This window comes from Pyxicephalus adspersus, chromosome 6, assembly GCF_032062135.1.
Source record: "Pyxicephalus adspersus chromosome 6, UCB_Pads_2.0, whole genome shotgun sequence".
Classification (NCBI taxonomy): Eukaryota; Metazoa; Chordata; class Amphibia; order Anura; family Pyxicephalidae; genus Pyxicephalus; species Pyxicephalus adspersus.
The window spans coordinates 4,486,151-4,507,539 of record NC_092863.1 but is presented as its reverse complement, the minus strand read 5'-3'; the positions used below and the strand labels follow the sequence as shown (position 1 = coordinate 4,507,539).

The following is a 21,389-nucleotide window of genomic DNA, read 5'->3' as shown; positions in this document are numbered from 1 at the left end:
AGAAACTAGCCTAGTTTTAGGAATCTTTCGACTATATCCGCTATGATATCTTTCCTATTTTTGCTGGATTATAAAAAGAGTAAAATGTAAATATGATGATTGAAAACTGCCCCACATGATTTTACTAGTCAATCTGCATAAATTCTGCTTCACACAATGTAAACATTGAATATAAAAATGAGGATTTTAGTGGCAATATTTATTAGAGTAGATTGTTTTGATGCAAAATGTAATTATTATTCATATTGTTTGTATTGTTTATTGAAACTTTCTGAAAAGTCTCCAAGCATAACACTATAAAACACACTTTCCTAAAATAAAATAATATAATGGACCATAATGTGGCAAAAATGGTCATTGTACATGACACAGTCTTGCAATAAGGGGTTATATCAACTTTAATCTTTTTTCCAAAGATTACGTCCAACGTCTATTAAACTTTTCCTATACTTGTTACCAATACCAGATCCTGTACACAAAGTTGTCATTTTTAGTTAGCGATCCCCGAATAAGACGCAGTAGTCAGGATGACATTTTATGACACTTTGACCCTTCTTTAACTTTCCAATCCTTTGGTGAACCAGACAGTGAGAACAGCTGAAGGATCAATGGAGCAAATAACACAACATGCTAAAATCACACACTGAACTAAATCAGAACACAAAATTACAAACCTTTTATGGAAATTTAATAAAGCTCTAAGCCTCAAATATATTCACCCTATGTATAGACACTCATAATCAATTGGAAGACGAGACATAGTACTATATATAAAATCAAATTAATGCAGTGACTTAACTTTAACAGCAGCTGTTGTAGCTGCTTCATGTGCTATATATACTTTTATATATATATAAACAGCTTTGTATTTACTATTTGTACCTTATAGCTGTGTGAGGTATAAGTGTGTGAAATAGTATTAAAAGGTACTCCGCATATATAAGGCAGATTACCCTTACTATGTGCTTGCACTAACTATTCCCCAAGAGCCCTATCATTGTAAAGCATAATTCCAGGTGGCTTGGCTGGTGGGTAGCACTCAAAAAAGTTCAACCCCAAGAAAAGTTTGCCCAGGGTTTTATGCACCATACTGTAGTGTTTGATGTTAGGAGCATTTACTTTAAAAATGTAAATTAGCTAAAAGTGCACTTAATACTTATATTCAAATGGTTTAATTGCATATTTTTTTAAATTCTCATCATCCTTGCACACCAGTTAAAATCCACAACAGGTAGAAGCATACACACTGGCTGCTAAAATATTAAGGACCCGGGCAGAGAGTAAAAGTAAGTGACAGCTTCATGGTAGGTACTTTCAAGTTTTGTCAACCAAATGGATTGCCAATGATCATTCGGGGTTCTTGGCTCTACCAAACAACCTGCCCTGATCTGTGGAGAGGGGAAGACAAGCAGGAGCAGCGACCCCTGCAGAAGCATCATCGGCTGTTATAGGGCCGATCACTAATGACCCCCTCCATGACATGGGATAACCTGTACACACACAATGGTTTTTCACCTGAAACAAGCATGAACAATTGTTTCATGTGACAAAAACGCAAGGAGTGGATGGGGCTTCTGTCTTTATTTCAGCCATAATAGCTATCAGTGGCCATGACATTTTTCCCAATGACTCCCTGGTTGTAATTAGTGGCCCCCTCCTTTCCCTCATACTCTGTTATCTCCTTTTGCTCTAAATTAGCCAAGCAATAAAATGCATTTCACCTGATTCCAGCACATCTGTTGCTGGTGCCGATTTGGCATGCAGCCAGTGAAGTCAACAATGCCAATTTGCATCCTTGTTTCAAGTCTGTAAAGCAAGGATGAGGATTTCAGGTCCGGCGATTGCACTGTGCCCAGTAAAAGATCCCTATTTCTCTGATGGCATATTCCTTTTAAAGTGCACGTCTAAGAAAAATTTACTCATATTTTATTCCTTTAAAAAGTTACAATTACAGAAAAATACCCGGTGATACTGTCTAAAAATCCACTGGGCTCCAACGGATGTTTGGGCTGCACTAAGTCTCAAACATGGTAGTCATCCCCTATGCCTGTGAGATGGATTATGACATGGAATGACTTGTTCCCTTTAACCAGTCATGTGATGAAGCTACACTTGAATTTTAACATTACACAGGAGGGAAGGGTTCCTCAGCCTGGTAGTGCTTGCTAATTGAGTTATATGCCTTGTCCCTAAATTGAGTTAGGCTTCAGCTATCGTCTCATCCATTAAAACATAGAGGGAATTCACAATATGCTCAATTACTTAAAGCTGGCACACGCTCTGCGAATACAGAATAATCGTCAGCGGTGGTAGGGGAGGGGGAATCCCAAGTGGACTGTTTTGCTTTCGGTCCGGTTAATTAACTCACCTTCAAATTAGAGCTTGAGAGTAGAGAATTAAGATATTGTTGAAGTTCTTTTTTTTCTAATTCTCTTTGTGCAGGCGAGATGTGGGTAATAGATGATCTTATATAAAATGCATCGCCTGCCAGATGTTTTAGCATTGATTAAAGATTTAAAGGGATGTATATTTCCCAAGGCTTCGAGGGGTTATTGCTTTCCTAGATTAATGACAGCACCGTCAGGATCACAAAGATCTATATCTTAATCAAACTGCAGGCTGGAAGCAAACAGCATCTTAAAGACGAAGAGAAAGTAAAATACATACAGTTATCCTAATAAAGTTGTACAAGGGGCTAATTAAAAGGATTTGAAAACAAATTGATTACAGGGGTCACCCTGTTGCTGTCACCATTTCTTGTTCTGTGGACATAGACCGAGCTATGTTTTCCATGACATACCGCTCTTCCACCCAGAACTGAGTGACATAATTTTCCAAGCATGAAATTGTTAGTTGTAGTCACAGCCCTGCCTTCTGATTAGTTCTTGTGCTACTTAACGCAGAGTTACAGTTTAAACTAATTTACCACATAACCCTGTCAACATAATTGTCACCTGGGGAAATTTCTGCTGCAGAGACCGCAATAAAAGCCCTTCTAATCTTTCCCTTTTCTCTAAATAATAAAAAGGTTTTGCTATAAATTGCACTCTCATTAAGGAATAGAAGTAAGAATTTACCTTGTTGGGAAGGGTAAAGCTGACTACCTCACCGTTCGTCATGCACAGTTGTAGAGGTTCCTCTCCTGTACTGAAATTGCTTGCTGTGATATCATTGTATAGTGTGTTCATTAAAAGCTAAGACAAGTAAATTGGGCCCAACATGGTGGGAGGATGTCCAGTATGATCTCTTTTGTCCCCAACTTTTCTGTTCATGGTCTGTCCTTTTTATTTACTGGATTGCTTTCATCCATGCAAGGCCCAGCATCATGCGGGTGATATCTTGGCAGTCTGCAAAAAAATACAACCTTACAAACACACAGAACTGCAGACTGACATCCACCTATCAAGGTATTTTTTATTTTCATGAGTACTGGCATATTTGCAGGAAGCTATGAACATCACTCTGCCCAACCCTTCCACCGGTAATGATCTATATTAATTGCATAATGAAGTACAAATGATATCACTGGCGTCAAAAAAAGTATTATGAAAAGAAAAAAAGTTTTTAGTTAAATATTAAGTTAAATATAAGGCAGAACCAATGAAGGAAAAGTTTAATCTTTATTTATCCTTCAGCTTTAAGCTTGATGCATATTCACAATAAAAGAATGGTTTTGAAGTGCCTCCAGGTTAATTGCCTAAATATAGGAGTCGAGTTAGGCCAACTTTAAAATCAACTATGAATTTGGAGGAGGGAACAATTGCAAATGTGGGCGTTTTACAAAGTTTTACGAATCTGCTTTGGTATTTTGAGGTTCGAACCCTGCAAGAAACCTTTTAGCACAATTGTTTCTGATGCAGGAACAAATCTGCTAAAAGGTTCTGCCTTACTTCAATTCAGCTGCTTGTTGACCAGTTGATAGGACCTGACCCCTAATTTGTTATGTACCTACTACACAATCTTTACACTTAATTGTTAGATGGCCCCATACTTCTTAGAATATGTGCCTGGAGCTGCCTCATTAACCAAGCAGAGCCTGCAGCAGGCATATGCTCAGCCTTTATGGCCTGTGACACCATCATGTTTTTCACCCACCTTGGATGTCTGATGACCAGACTGTGTGCCATTGGGCTTTAACAGGAGACTTTCTAACACAAAATTAAAGCAAGCTCAATGGCTTATCCTCAGGAGATATATAAACATTTTCAGTGGGGAATCATTTTACAGAGGACACCTTCACAGTCTGTAAAAGACAATGTTGCTTAGTTACTGGAATTGTAAAACTTTTTTTAGATCTATCGGAACATTTATGGTCAATATCATAAGCGTAGGCCTTACAAAGCATGAGAAATCTAATGTCCTGCCAGCCTCATAAGATTTCCACTTAAATATCTAGCTTTATTTCTTGCAAAAAAATGAACTGTATACATATAAAACTTAATTAGATGAATCAAGCAGAAAATTCAACCTCAGACATTTCCTTTTTTTGGAACTAAAATCCTTTCTATACCTTTAATTTAGGGATTGTGCATTTTTATTGTATTCACTTTTTTTCTAACATTGCGTTTGATTTTTTTAAATTAATGAATATATGTAGTTTACATGTTCTTTTCGGTTAATATTACTCTAAAAAAATATCAAATGCTTTGCCGACTGCAGTTCTCACATCGGAGAGGTGAAACAACTGAACTGACTTAAACACGACTTATAACTGGTGCCTGGAAAATCACGGGAGAAGCACTATGAAAAGCTGCTTAAAGTATATTTAAACCCAGCTGCTAAAATATCGTATAAGCTTTAACATGTCAATGTCATTTCAAAAGCTTTCATTAATATAATCCCTGAATATTACTATTATCCTGCTACGAAGGTCCATTATAGGGTGACCACAGTATTCTGGGTTGTCACCCTGTCACGTGTCCCTTTGGTGGATCTGTTCTGATACATATTGAGCAGGTAGAGTGTACTGTTGTCACCATCAGGTAACCAGAGCAGGAATGTGCAACCTTTTGGGTGGGAGATCATTATAGTGTTGTTTCCAGAAGGGTGGGTTGGTAAATCTCCACTGAACACCATTTAATTTCTTAATCTCATGAAAACCTTGCATGTATACCATGGAAAAAGGAGTCTCACCACCACAAAGGATCTATTTTACCTTGCAGATTAATATATTCATTGACTTCTTTCCTGGCAACTCTGCATCCATAGAGTGTTTCTGACCTGCTAGCTAAAAGCTTCTGCCAAGTGTTTCATTAACCACTAAAACCTTTCTTTCCTGAAGTTTTGTCTTGGGAGAGATAACTGCACCACACCTACATTGGCAAACATAATTTGTTCCTTGCATTCCCTGTTCACTGCTTGTACAAATAACCTGGCCAAGGAGTAGCCACCCTGGGCATCATTTGGTCTATCATCTTGCTGGCACATCCACCATTTGCTTCCCGGACAGTCTAGTTGTTCCCATATTTTTGAGTAACCTAACAGCCAGTTAACTGGCAGTTTGTGGCCTTAAAGTAAGTATAAAGAGAAAATACAAAACCAAAGACAATTTTCTGCTTAAAAAAACAAAATGAAACAAATATTTGTAGTATACAATGGAAGTGACATTATAAAGCAAACATAGAGTTGCTATGAACAGTGACCATGCTTTCATTTACTGACTTGTGTGCAATCATAAAGAAAATCCTGGACGTCTGTAGTGCTCCAGGAAAAATATAGAACTATCTCCTTAACACAGTCTTTCTTGAACTTTTTAACATGGAGGAACCTTTGAAATAACATTCAGGTCTCAAGGAACCCCCTCCTACAATTCATATATTCACAGCTTATTGTACATTAGTGTGGTAGTCTGTGGGAAGAATTCCTCTTATGTTGCTGGCCCGTGGGAGGTATGGTCAAAGATAGTCAAAAGGACTATTGGTGTCAATTAAACCAACCCGAAGTTTACACATTTCTCTAAAAGAACGTCTAGCAACCTCTGGAGGAATCCTAGGGTTCCAAGGAACCCTGCTTTAGAAACTCTGTTCTAAGTCTTTGTTTGCAGTTGCTGGATGTTAAGTAGCTTTCCATAGAATAGGGCCATTTAACAGACGGCCTACAGGTCATTCTTGGTTTCAGACCAATAATAATAGCTGTCCCTTGATATTTTTTAATTGGAAATTGTAAAACCAAAAGCTTGATTTAGATGCAGCCCTTCGCTCAACTCATGGATACAGATGTAGTCCTTAGGCCGTTTTAGATTAGGTTTACATGTATTACAATAGGTAACATCGGTCTCATAAAACTCAGTAACCTAAGTGAATTTTCTGCCAGTGACTCGATTTCTTTTAGAGGTCTGTTTACTGATTTTAGTATCTACATATACTTGTCCCTTTTTAATCTTCATGCTTTAAATGTGAAATATCACATGTTGCATTTTCTCCTCATTAATGTCACTCATAAAAATGAATAAAGGGTCTACAAGAGAGGCATCAAATTCTGTTTTGCACATAAAATCTAATTAAATAAATTATAACTTTGCAGTTCTACATAGCTATGAGCTGCCGGTAGAAATATTGTAACATGATATTTAAGTGAACCAGTCATCTCGCCATATATCCTATGTGTATTGGCTCAGGGGAATACAATAAAGGAAGTTTAAAGGAGGGGCTGCGGACGTGAACAGCAACGTTAACTGTGTTTAATAAGCCACTATGTACATTCTGTTTTAGTTAATGTAAATGGATGTCAGTAAGTGAGAAGCAGTAATGTAGTACAATTTAATAAGGAAAAGGAAGCAGGTTTTGTCATACTTCATTGTGAAAGCTATTCGATAGAAATTCAGTTTAACATTTTATTTTACAAGGAGTTTTTTAAAAAGAACTCTCATTTAAAAAAAAAGTACTAATCTATTTTTTAAATAGAAAAGTTACGGAAGAGAAGGTGAGGAGCACAAGGTTGAATGTTGGGGGTGGATCACCTAAGGGTTGCTAACAAGAAAGTGACACAATAACTTTAGGAGGTCATTGTTTGTATCTGCACTGTGTAATATGTTGGTGCTTTATAAATTCAGTTTAATTGTAAGGCCCTGATCAGCACCAGTCCTCACCAGACACCAGTCCTGCAATCTAACACAAGCCCTGCTCAACCTCAGGAGACTGGTTGTGTCTCCCAGCACTCTGTTGCCCCCAGGACTTACTGCGCAAGGGACGGTGTCTAGGGATGGGCTGGCAGCAAGCCAGGAGCCCACAGATAAAGCAGTACCAAGATTCCAACAGAGACAAGTCCAGAATATCAAACAAAGTACACAAGGGCCCAACACAAGCAGAGTTGGGGTCACAGGCAACAGGTGGGTCAAGGCTGTGTACAAATGATAAGTAAGGAACAGTAAATTACGTGAAAACACACTAGCAGCAAGTCAGCTTAGCTTAATGCTACAACAGGCACTGGTGACTGGGAGCAGAGAGGCTATGAAGTCCCCGCAGTCAGTGGCAGTGCAGGACTGAGTCTGGAGCTGATCAGCCTCTAGGATTTCCTTCAGCTGTGCACAGCCTAACAATGGACGTTGCGGATGCCATAAAATACATACGGCTAAAGTGAAGTAGGGGCTTCTGCTATTTCTTTATACACTTTGCTGCTACAAGTGACATTGCTGGGCAAAGGAGGGTGTGGGATACTGCAGTGGCGAACAGTACAGAAACGCCGGCCCATGCATGTTCCAGCAGCGGCTGGGCATGTCAGTGAGCTGATGTCAGAAATAGGTATATAAGGCGAGGTGGACCAAGGGCTTGCAAAACCATCCTTTTGGATAGTACAGCTAGGCCATAGTGAGTCTGTTTTGAGCTAAAGATGAGTAGGCGCAGCTGTGTCAATAAACCGGACAATTTTTGCTACATTTGTGGCAAATATACCCCGTGTGATCTACCCAAGAACCTAACCTAAGACGGTGAGATTTGCTTACAAGTATTACTTTGGATGTGAAATTAGAGATCAGGATAAAAACTGGGCACCTCATATCTATTGTCAGGTGTGTTACATTGGCCTAACACAATGGTTGTATGGGAAAAGGAATAAAATGCCTTTTGCTGTGCCTATGGTTTGGCGTGAGCCAAAAGACTATCACTCGGACTGCTACTTCTGTATGAAAAATATTGTTTGGGGTTTTCGAAGAAGACTAAGTCAAAAATTGTCTATGCTGATTGTGAATCTGCTCTGAAGCCAGTGCCACATGATGCAGAGAATACAGTGCCAGTCCCTCCTACATCTGTTGTTACTGACAGTGGCATGTCGGATGAGGAACAGGAGGATGATATTTATGTTTAATGAATGTTATGAACCCCAATTTGAAGAGGGTAAATCACATTTTTTAAGCCAATCAAATTTAGGTGATCTAGTAACGGACCTGTTTTTGTCAAAAGAGAAGTGTGAAGTGTTAGCCGCCCGATTAAAGGAGTGGAATTTGCTACAAAAGGGGATGACAACTTCACACTTTCATGATCGTCACACAAAGTTCACAGGTTATTGCTGGAAAACGACATTTGCTTCTGTACCAGCGTGAGTGGTCTGGTGACGGAGTTAGGTTGCAAAACCATACCAGAGCAATGGAGATTGTTCATAGACTCGAGCAAAGCAAGATTGAAAGCTGTATTGCTGCATAAAGGTAACGAAAATTCTCTGTTCATCTTGCTCATGCCGAGGGAATGAAATAGAAATTGAATAACTATTCAGAACACAAGTGGACCGTTTGTGGTACCTGAAGGTGGTGGCCCTCCTTCTTGGCCTGCAATTGGGATATACAAAGTATATGTGCTTCCTGTGTGTGTGGAACAGTCGTGATGACAGCAACCATTACAAAGTGAAAGAATGGCCACCCAGTCCTAAACATACTGTTGGCCAGTACAACGTGAAGTATAAATCACTTATTAATCCACAGAAAGTTTACCTTCTGCCACTTCATATTAAACTTGGATTAATGAAAAACTTTGTGGTTACAATGGATCGTGGTGGTATTGTTTTCAGTATCTGAAGGACAAGTTTGGAAAAGTTATACCTGATGCTAAACTTAGGATTCATTTGTGCTAGTTGCACAAAACCTTCTGGGCCACCAGCGAGCTGAAAACTATGCTGAACTCGTGAACATGATAACAGCATACCATCAACTTGGCTGCCGAATGTCACCTAAAATTCATTTCTTACATTCACATCTGGACTTCTTCCCACAAAATGTGGTTGATGTGAGTGATTAACAAAGGGGGAGGTTCCACCAGGACATTTCTGTTATGGAAACAAGATATCAAGGCCGGTGCAACCCCAACATGATGGGCGACTACTGCTGGTTTCTGCAACGGTACACAGCGGAGAGCCACAAATGCAAAAGCAAGCGATTGAAACACTCTGAAGTGTTGAACAAGGACTCAAGTGAATTATGTGTAATTGTATATGTTGTTGCAACATAAAACTATGTTTTTGTAATATCATGGAACTATGAGGCAAAAGTTAGTTATGTATAGAGATTACATAGTAACTGCGGAACGAGAATGTAACTAATCGCATCTATACGCATAACTAACTTAGGACCCTGACCTCCTAGGCAGAATAAGACTTTAGATTTGGACTCAACGCACTTGATTTAGTATTGGACACATGGATTAGACTAAGTAGCAGACACTATTTATTTTTTTGTGATGCAGTGTAATTGCTGTTTACAGCAGAGCAGCTCAGTGCTCCATCTATGAACAACACAATAAACCTGATTTATTAAAGCTCTTCAAGACTGGGGAAGATAAACTAGCATGGGAGAGCCCGGAATGGATCTGACCCACGATTGAAAACATTTGACAAGTAATACCAAACGATTTTAAAAACCACATTCTAGGTTTGCTAGATCACCCAGGTTCTCCTATGATAGTCTATCTTTTCCAGTCTAGAAGAAAAAGATCTCAATCAGTTCCAATTAATTAAACAGCATGAAATGTTTTACTTGGTAGATAATTTAAAATTCTTAGCAGACACTTTATTCAGATCCAGGAACCCTGCCAGGCGGCACCTGGACCTTCAATGCAGCAAAAGCTAAATTTGGTCAACACATCCCTAGCTTTGTTGATTGAACAATTAACACCCGTTTGCTTTGCTATACTGTCATCACGTTCCCTGTCAGCACATATGCAATGCAGTGGAGTTTTATTGGCTCCCTGTACTGCTTCTTTCTCTCTCAGGCTAAATTCTGCTTTGCAGGTAATGACAAAAGGCTGGCATAAAACAATAATCTGCATGCTTACCATATATACATTCAAAGTAGACCAAACAACAGATATATGTTTCCATTTTAATTGCAGCAAACTGAGTAATGTATCAGTGTAAAGCTGCGTACACACTTGCAATTTTTGTCGTTGGAAAGGATCTTTCACGATCCTTTCCAACGACAAGGGAGTGCACGATGCATGAACGGTGCTGTACATACAGCACCGTTCATGCTCTATGGAGAGGGGAGGGGGAGAGCGACGGAGCGGCACCCTGCTGCGCGCTCTCCCCTTCCCTTTCATTAGGATTGGCTGTCGTCCATCGTCCGTGGATCCGGCAGGTCGGTCGTCCGGACGATGGACGACACCGACTGTACACACGGCAGATTTTCACCCGATAATTGGCCGATGCCGATTATCGGGCGATAAAAATCTGACGTGTGTACGTAGCTTAACACTTTCAAGTATTTATTATCTCTTGCAGAGATCATTGTATTAGCCCCTGACAATGTTTTCACTCACCTTTCTGAACAGAGCCATCTATATCCAGGCATCATTCAGAGCCCCTGTCTACCATATTGGACTAAGATGCCTGCTCAGAGGTGATAAAACTATGTAGATCCTAGTGCCAATGTAGACTGTGGTGGTGACATAAATCAGCAGCTAATGCACATTGTGACTTGCTAGAGAGTTACTTTGCACAGTCTGAGGGATAACAGGACCATAGGAGAGTGAAAAATGTTTCATCCAACCTGCAGCAGACTGATGACATCATCTCTGCCTAGGCAAAATCAATGAAGCTCAGAGATAGCTTTTAGACAAGTCATCCTGTGAAACTTAAACAGACATCTATGTATTTTGATTTTTTTTAAATGGAAGGATTTTAATATAAAAGCCAACAAATCTTAGGATCCCTGAAAGAAGAGTCATTGTCTCTTTAGAAGAAGTTAAATCTTCTTTTTTAATAATAAAAAAAATCACGCTACTTTTAACAAAGAATGTCTTCTGCAGGCCATAATGATAACATGAATGAATCTTTACAATCTTCTGTCTGAAAAGTGCTTTTTTCCCCTTTTTTCTTTATGAGCAATCACTAGGCAATAAAAGCTTAGAATAGAGGAGCGGCATACATTTGGATTAACCTTGCTGGCGGCATATAATATGGGCCAGTCTATTTTTGTAAATTGTTACCTAACTCCAACAGCTGTCTTATTTAGGAGCTAGCTTGTAGTGGAAAAAATTGGGCTTTTATTAAAAGTAAAAAAAAAGGAAATGAATGTTCCTAAAGCACAAAAGACTTGTTAACCATTATGTTGCTTGTTTATTTGTCTGTCTTTTTCCTTTCCCCTTTCCTATTTTCATCCTTTCCTTTACCCCTTCTTTTCTTTGTCCCTACCCATTTGTTCCCTTTCTTATTCCGTTGCCTAAGATTTTCCCTTCTTTTTGTCTTTTCCTTTTCCCCTCTTATATTTCTCATCCCATTTCCCTACTTTTAGGTTTGGATTTTCTTCCTTTTGCTTTCTCTTTGCTTCTTTTCCCATTCCTGACATTGTTTTTCTTGTAATTTCTCTTTTCTTTCCCTTTTGTCTTACTTGCTTCCTTTTAGCTTTCTATTTGTTTTGCATTTCTTCCTTTACCTGTTATTTTCTTCTATTCCATTTCTTTCCTTCTTATTCCTATATCTATGCTTCCGTGTATTTCCTTCCCTATCCTTATACTTTTTTCCTTTTTACTACTTTTTATAGATGGATAGATAGTAATGAAGTAATGGGATGGAAGGATACATATAGTTCTTTAGTTCTGGTCTTTTGGCATGTATGATTGTTTAAAGTAACATAATAGTAACCAGACTTCCCTGTTTATTACCCTTAAAGTGGTATAAAAAATAAAACAGAGAGGGGAGAGACTCTTAATCTTTTTATTGCAGTCTAAATTGCCTATAATCTAGATAATTTCTATTGATCACCTTGTGAATGAATATAGTATCATCAATAGAAAACAATATCCAAGGTAAGTAAAGCCTGGATAGAAGCTGAGAGGTTATGACAACAAAGCTACAAAAGCCAGTTACATCTCTTGTGTGGGGTCTATTGATCGAGTCTGCATGGTAGCAGAAGTAATCCACTTATAAATCAAAGGTTACATGACCCACACATGGTTCAATATCCCCCCTCTGAATGAACACATCAGTTTCTTAATTAAACAGAAGCACATGGGGATCAGAGTTATATTAATTCTTAAATAGGTGCATCCCAGGATTCTAGAGATTTAAAGTAGCAGGTTCATCGATATTGGTGCCAAAATAATATGTCCTGCCCTATTGATCTGCTATGATTGAATTGACTAGTACTCCTAAATAATGTTTTAACCTTTGCATATAATAATATCTACATCTTGAAAAGGAAACAGCCATTGAAAGTAAATAATAACATAGGAGCATGTCTTCCTTGACTGTAACACTAAGCCCTGTTTGTATTATGCCATGTTAATGACGTTTCGGAGCCGCTCAGTGGCCATATTGGTGCTGTCACTGCAAAAAGAAAGTTTCATTTTGCTCCAAGGTTTTAGAGGGGAGAACAGAAGGGACTTTTCTGGAAACCATGGTGTTTATTTTTGGTGAGACATTTAAAATAATTTAAAAAAATCCAAAAGTCCTGAAAGCAAAGTTGTGAAATTTGGCCAATGTAATGTCCTGAAATATTTATGTTGCATTGTCAAGGACCAGCCTAATAATAAATTCTGGATTACAGTCATAAAGGCTGCAGGCAAAGGATGTCATTTCTAGAAGGAGAGAACTCAGGGTGGGGAGAAACAATGTGGCCTCATTCCCCAGTGAACTATGGCATTGAATTTGCAGAATTACAGGTTTATGATAAGTGGTGATATCAACCCTCCTTACGCAGCATAGCAAAGCAGGGAATGGAGAAGACATCAATACTCCATAATTGTAAATCAAACTCAGTAATTGTAGCTTCAAAAATGACTTACAGTCTGATGGTCTACAACATTCTTGCGTTTCATTAACTATTTATTGTAACTGATCCCTAACGTGTATCTAAGAATAGAAGGTATACCGTTTACTGCACCTTAGGGTCAGGTAATGGAGAAAGCTGTCATTTTGCTAAAACCCACAAATTTGTTGCAGACCCAGTGATTGTAAACTGACACTACTGACTTTGAATATTTTTTTTACACTTGTGCATTTGTTATAAAGTATTGTTAATTCCCCAACGTATGATTTAATTGTTATTCTCGAAGATGATTAAACAAGTGTTTGTGGTATAGGAAATGTAAGAACAGCTTTCTATATTACTGCTACTGTCATGCACAATGACGATATCTGCACATTAGAAGGATTGTTTGCATTAAAGACAGCTGTCTGAGGACTCATTCACAAGTCTGTACATACAATGTATGTAATGCTGTCTAAACTTTTGACCCTGTACTGCTTTTTATTTGCAGATCTATCAGAGGTGTTGGTTAGTATTCAAGAAAGCATCTAGCAAAGGACCAAAGCGTCTAGAGAAGTTTTCTGATGAGCGAGCTGCTTATTTCCGATGTTACCATAAGGTAAATAGAATTTATTCTAATGATGCTCTTCTTTTTTATTGGGTGCACAGAAGTGGGTCACTATGGCCAAAATATTTTTTTTCTTTTGGATATCAAAGAAGAGATTTAACATCTGAGCAATTTGTACTGCTGTGTGCTTCTCCTTAGATGTAGACTACCATTGCTGGTCACAGGTCAAAAAGAATTGGGGAGATGCAGAGTTATACTTACTCACTTTACGTATTCTGGATATCCAGGAAAATGGTATTTTCGTGGGAATGACAGTCTTTTTTTTTTTTGCAACAGGTTTCCGTCAGGGCTCATTCACAATCAATCAATTGTAAGGGATATAGGCTGTTCACATAGCACACACAAGTAAATTATCCTCTTGGAAGTGACTTCACTTTGATTAGTAAATGAGATAAAGCTCTACTGACTGTAACCATCCAATTGTGCATTGGGCTAAGAGCTAAATTTATTATTTCTTGCAAGTGATTATTCACCTTGGAATGTGAACAACCTAGGTTCCTTTAGCTAATCACCCCACATGAATTGCTGTGGAAACAAGTTTTTGGTATTGGTATCAAAGCACACTGTCAGATTTTTATCTGTTTGTGTGTAGATTTTTCCTCACTTGCTGATAAAACTGAGCTCTAAATAGCACCAAAAAGCAACCCAAAAGGAGTTCTAAAATCTAACATATATATTTTATCTGTGTATTGGGATTTTTTTCTGGAGCTCAGCTTTAAGGACAGTTTTTGTTTTCAAAGGAAAACTTTTTTGACAGCTATGCCATTACTGATATCCCTCTTATGTAGAAATAGTGAACTGTATGGATTAAAGATAATTGATTTGTAGTACATTAGGCATTGGAAGATACAATTCTGCTTTCAGCATGCATTTAGGAAATTATAATAGTATAAAAGAACCTGAAGCTGCGTTTGGACTCAACATAAATGTACAGATCATATGCAAATCATTTCAAAGTTAATTTAGTTTAAGTTTGGAAGCCATTTATTTAACATGACAGCCTGAGAGTATCTTAAAGATTGATCGGCCACAGCAAAACACATTTCCTTCATCTGAAGTCTTCGTTATAGTTCATAAACTGATGGCATGATCATAAAGAATAGGTATACTTTAAGCATCTCACATTTAGGACCATGAAACACTTGTGACAAGTCACCAGTGGCAGGATGATTATGAAGGCACAGAAATATTTGCCTGTTTTCTTGTGCAGCTTTATCGCCGGTCAGACAATGAAGTCATCAGTCCAACTCCGGCAAGTGACATTGTCAGCGTTTCCATCAGCAAGGGAGTGAGACCTTGCTCATCTGACTGGTGAGGGAGCACAGCCTTTCTTATCCAAGCAGTAAGAGGGTGACTTATGGAAACAGAAATAGTGGTTTGCATGAGCAAGGCATAGATCCCTTGTTGGCAAGTGTCATTTTGCAATGTTTCAAGCCAGCAAGGGATCAAAGTATCAAAACAGGTGAGTATTTTCTTTGCACTTCTTAGCAATCCGTCAGCGTGCCACAGGCTTTACTTATTTTTTTTTTTTTTTATTTTGGATCATTTTTCATTTCTTCATTGCTACAGGATGTGGCCAGTTGGAATAAAGTTATTTCTTTGAAATTGTGTACAATGTGTAAGAGCATGCAGCCTTCTGTCTGACTGCTAAAAATAGCTAGTGTGCTCCAGTACTAATATATGCCAGAGATTAGTCTTCCCATATGGTGTGCAGCATTAGGAGAATCGAGGCGTTCACAAGACGTTTGTTCCAATAACTGCGCAATATGGCAAGTCTTTCCAAGCAATACCAGCTCTAAAACACACACGATGGAAGACATTCAGCATGAAAACTCCTAAGCTGAAACCACTTCCCTGGCATTCCTATCCTCCATCATAGATTTAAATAGAAAAGAACAACCTTAGATTCAACCTCAAGAAATCTGCAGCTTCCTTTAAAATTCTACCTAGTGATTCTTTCAGAAAAAGCAACCTCCAGCAACACCTGAAACCTTGTTGGGCTTTTTTTTGTCACCCTATCACATATTTATCTATTAGAGACTACAGGCGGCTGTGCTGACACGGACATGGTCCATTGTTGACAATAGGAGAAATAGAGATATGGTAATGGTGGTGGTATATCACAGTGACTGTAAATAGAACAATAACGTGCCTACCCTTATCATTATTCAATAGATCAAAAAACAACAAAGACAGAGATTTAAGCAGGGTTTTTTGGCACAAACGATGTATTCAACATACATTAACAAAATTTGTAATAGGGTTTGTACATTAAAAAATACCACTGTACACAACTAGTGGTCAGGTATAATCATTGAAGTCATATGATTACTTAATACAATAAACAGTAAAAGGTCAAAGGTTGGTTTGAACCAGCTTATTACCCTTGGGGTTCAACCACAGACAAAGTGATTTTTTCACTAGACATATAACAGCTATCAACTTATATATTGTTCACCATATACAGTGTTTGATCATGGAAGCATGTTGTTGGATATACTCGACGGGTTTCGCCAGATACGGCTTCTTCAGGAGTATTGACAGCATGCGTAGATTGTTTGTGTCAATTGCATCTAGACCAGTAGATAATGTTTAAATTAGAATTTATAATGACTCATATGAATAATATGTTGTAGATATACACATTCCCAATTAATGTGCTCTCTATAACATGATGACCTATGTTGTTTAGAGCGCACATTGATGTCCCACTATATATATTGGTTATTAATTGATTAATAACAAGCAGGTTTTAGGCCAATATACATGGATGTCAGACAGTAATTAATCCAGAAATATTCACACTTACATGGATTTGTGGAACAAAAGTGGATGGTTTAAAGTTGTATGCAAGATCAGAGAGGTATAAGTAGTGTGGTATTCTACATGCTAAGGTCCTTGTGTTTGAGTCAGGGATCAATATATAAGTTGATAGCAGTTATATGTCTAGTGAAAAAATCACTTTGTCTGTGGTTGAACCCCAAGGGTAATAAGGTGGTTCAAACCAACCTTTGATTACTGTTTATTGTATTAAGTAATCATATGACGTCAATGATTATACCTGACCACTAGTTATGTACAGTGGTATTTTTTAATGTACAAACCCTATTACAAATTTTGTTAATGTATGTTGAATACATTGTTTGTGCCGAAAAACCCTGCTTAAATCTCTGGCCTTGTTGTTTTTTGACAATAGGAGAATCCCAGTCCTGAAAAACAATGTATTTTCAGACTAGGGCATGTAGAGAGGAATCCAAAAAAGATTTTTGTAATTATAATTCTAAATGTAGTCACTTTCACATTTATTTAAAACTACATTATCATGACTGTAGGAACAATAAAAACATGTGTGCAATTTGATTAGAATATATTTTTATCCAAGTCTATACTGCCGACCTCAATCAGGTAAATTCACAGAGAATGGACCTGAGTAAAGGACACTCAGAAGCTAAAGCTCTTTGAAAAGAAATATATAAACTGGAAATTCACAGCAGAAAATGTTAAACGGTTTTATAACAAACATCAGGGTCATCCTGTTCTTCTCTGTTGTCAGTTCCTTGTTACAATAATGAAGCAGTTTGTACGTTTTCCAGACCCTAATCAATATCTGTTTTTATGACATGATGCAGGGTCAGCAGCCAGAACAGGTACATCTGGACATTCAGTTAATTGGAAAAGAGCACAGACGGAGAGGCTATTAATTCTAGTCTTTGTTAGCGGCCTATGAATTATCCAGCCTGCATGTCAGAAGAAGGCATAAAAAGGGCATTTATGTTATCTCAGCTTTCATTCTTGTCTCCCATTACCTGGCTCTTGTTTTCTTGACACTCTGAACATTTTGAAATGCAGACTGTGTTCCCCAATGCCAGCCTGGTCGTTGCTTATGGTGGCAAATTTTAAAGATGAGCAGATTTCCAAGGACAATATGGGCTTATTGAGATGCATATTTGTTCAATGGTTATAGCTTACCAGGAACTGATTTGTGGAAGTTGTACTATAGAAAGGTAGGCAGTGGACAAATGACTAGTCACCACTTTTACCTTTAGTCTCTCTGCAGTGGATCTTTACTTATACTGACTTTTTGGGCCTGACTGGAGAAGATAGGTGGAAACGATACGTGAACCTGGATGATCTAGAAAATCGGGAATGGAACTGGTCCAGGATTGAAAATATTTGCTAACAAACAGCAAATTACTTTTAGGCAATCCATTCTATATTTGCTGGATCACCCAACTTCACTCATGAAACTGTATCCTCTGCAACCTTGGAGAGCTTTCTTAAATCCGGCTCATTGTGTCCAGTCCTGCACTATAGGACTTTTATAGGACTTTCTCATGTCACAACCTCCAGTAAGGAGAACTGTGAGCAGCACAGAAGATATATCAATAAATCTCGATTCTAATGTCATGAGACCAGCAATCAGGGGCAGCAGTGCCTTAGATTTCACACTTTAGCTATGAGGCTGTAGACACAGGACTGACTTGACACACTCACATACTAGTAAGTGCACTACTATTGATTTTTCCAGGGATCTGCTTAAGCACAATTACCATGCCTAGACTTTCCTTATAATAAAACAAAACCTTACTTTTTGAATTATGTCCACTTTAAAATGGAACTGTAATGTGTTTAAACCTATTTTATATATGGTTTTAAACATACACACACTTTGTTTTGCAAATAAACATTTCATTCTTCTCATAGCACTGTGGTTTATGTAAAGAGATGGTGTTTGTTTTCAGACCCTGTCTGGAGAAGGTTCCTTCAATGCGTTGTCATCCTGTCACTTCTAAAGGGAACTACAAGTGGCCATTTCAACACACATAATGCACAAATGGTTTCATGTTGTCACCATCAGCAGAACTGCCCTGATGAATGCCATGCAGCCATTGCCGGACTGTTCATAGACAGAAAGTGACCCAAGGACATCAGCAGCACTGAGATGCAAAAATCAATCAAAAAAGTTAAACCACTATTTTATTAAATAAGATTTACATGTGTTTATCATATTCTGTGCACAGACCAAACTACATATTATTATTATTATTATTATTAATAATAAACAGGATTTATATAGCGCCAACATATTACGCAGCGCTGTACATTAAATAGGGATTGCAAATGACAGACTAATACAGACAGTGATACAGGAGGAGAGGACCCTGCCCCGAAGAGCTTACAATCTAGTAGGTGGGGGAATTTACACACAATAGGATGGGAGATATGTAGTGGTGGGAAGTAGTGGTGGTTTCAAAAGGCAGAAGAGGACGGGTAGGCAAGTTTGAAAAAAATGGGTTTTGAGCGCTCTTTTAAATGAGCAGAAAGTACATAATCTTTTTACATATCTAATACAAGAAGATGTAATATATTTGTACAAAGGGAATTATATATACTGTCTATTATTAATCGTGCATGTCTGTAGTGAAGAAGCCACAAGTGTATCAACAAATGAATCAAATCCCTGCATATCAGACTGTTGATGTAAATGCTTACCATCTGTTCATGCTACTTGTATTTTGCTGCTAGGAGTTTATTTATAAATGGGGGTCATAAAAGTCAGAAAAGAAAGTAATGCTTATAATTAGTAGATTTATTATGGCTCTGCTACAGTCTTCTGAGACATAATATAATTATAGGGGTGTAAGGGATATTTTCATATCTTGATGGGATTCATCAGGGTTCTCCTTTACACAGATCTCTGTCTGTTTACAGAATCACCTAGTCTGACCCTTTTTGGCTGCACCTGGCAGCAGGGCAGTACGATGTCAGGTTCAGGTAACTCATGCAGCCAGCCTGCAGATTGTAAGGCTCAGCAGTTACAGCACGGGGCCTGCCACACCTGTGTTCATTGTAGACTATGCCAAATATACACTACCCCCTGGTACTAAGAACTTGGACACAGACTTTGCTATTAGGCTGCTATATTGCTCTTTTGTAGCTGGGCAGAAGTGCTGTGATGTGTTGTACTATTGCCACAACTGTGTTTACTGGCTGCAAGCCACCGAAAATAATATAACTACACTTCTAAAAGGTGTTAATAGAATTCTTTGCCAGTTTATTAAAGGGTGTGAGAGTATTTAATACCTGCTTTACTTTCAAGCCTACCTTCAAAATTCATGTTGTTTTTTTGAGTTAGAAGATAAAATCTTTTTGATGATCAGATCTGCCATCAAAAAAATTACACATTGGTGACACCTTATCATAAACTAAGGGGAATCTCCCCAATATGGACACAATAAAAATAGTAACTAAACATGGGTTCTTATTGTTCCCCACTCAGGGTTTAATGAAATCCATTGTTTTATTTAGTGTTTCTGCATCTCAGGAGAGAGATATTTCTCCAACAGGTTGATTTCCCATCATTTTTCCTGATGACAACTGAGAAAACATTGGATTTCCAATACACAGCAAATATGCATGATGTTAAAGAAGTTAGAAAGATAAACTTTAAAGCGATTGCTATATCGTACTAATCATAAAAATGCTTTGCCCCGCAGGTGACGGAACTAAACAATGTCAAAAACATCCTCCGACTCCCGAAAACCACCAAGAAACACGCAGTGGCCATTTTTTTCACAGATGACACCTCAAAAACATTTGCCTGTGAATCGGGTGAGTGAGCACGACAGGATGGCTGCATCTGATAAGTACCCTGTTGAGTTACTGACGTCAGGCTGACAACTTGAACATGGAGAGTTCTTTAACATGCAAAATACAGTGCGCCTTTCAGCGTTCACTGCGCTTCACAGGCTGCGGTCTGATTCAATCAGGGTCTATTAAAAAGAGTTTGATATGGAACATGAAAGAGAATGTCTTTTCCTTTTCTTATTAATATCTCTCATAATAAAGGGAATTCAGCGTGCGATAAATAGTGCTGCTGGCTGTTGAGATAATTTACTGTGGAGGATAAAATAATATACTACACACGTATTTCTTGAAAGTAGTGAATTTTAACCCTTTACTCTACCAGGAACCATTGGAAAACTTTGAAATTTTCTGACAAAAGATGTGCCAACAATGCAAATGAATATAAATATACACTGTATGGTCAAATGTTTGCAGACAGCTCACATTCATACCTATATAAGCTTGTTGGACATCCTGTTTTAAAGTCGTAGCCTTATATATGAGATTATCAACCCCTTTCCTTTGTGTCTCCAACAGTCCCCACTTTGGGAAGATGTATCTATGTTTTTATCTTCATCCATGTTAGAGTGATTTTGCAGAAAAACACTGATCACAATAAACACCTGACCACGGATATAACCCACTTTATCATAGATTTCGATTCACCAGTCTTTATAGTAATATATCCTTTGTTTTGGTTTTTGTGTCATTTAGAGTTAGAAGCAGATGAATGGTGCAAGATTTTGCACACAGAGTGCCTTGGAACTCGGATCAGCGACATCAGTTTGGGAGAACCTGACCTGCTGGCTTCCGGAGTAGAAAGAGAGCAGAATGGTAGGTTGCATTGTCTTCCTTATTTAACATATGTTTTCTGGCACCCATGAATATCCCGTGTAGCTGAGCTCTCAAAACATTTGCCTTTGAAACCAACCAACAAGCAACTAAACCGGTCAGTAATAGAAGTGT

At 38.2% G+C, this 21,389-nt stretch overlaps 1 protein-coding gene across 14 annotated transcripts in view; it reads left to right on the top strand.

Moving 5' to 3' along the window:
* DOK5 (docking protein 5) overlaps positions 1–21,389 on the top strand; it is a 193,962-nt gene that overhangs the window by 12,010 nt on the left and 160,563 nt on the right. For all 14 annotated transcript variants that reach the window (XM_072414189.1, XM_072414187.1, XM_072414182.1 and 11 more), the window contains exons 2-4: positions 13,680–13,787; positions 20,294–20,408; positions 21,138–21,257. In XM_072414189.1, coding sequence (XP_072270290.1) covers positions 13,680–13,787; positions 20,294–20,408; positions 21,138–21,257 — 343 coding nt within the window. The remainder of the gene's footprint in view (positions 1–13,679; positions 13,788–20,293; positions 20,409–21,137; positions 21,258–21,389) is intronic.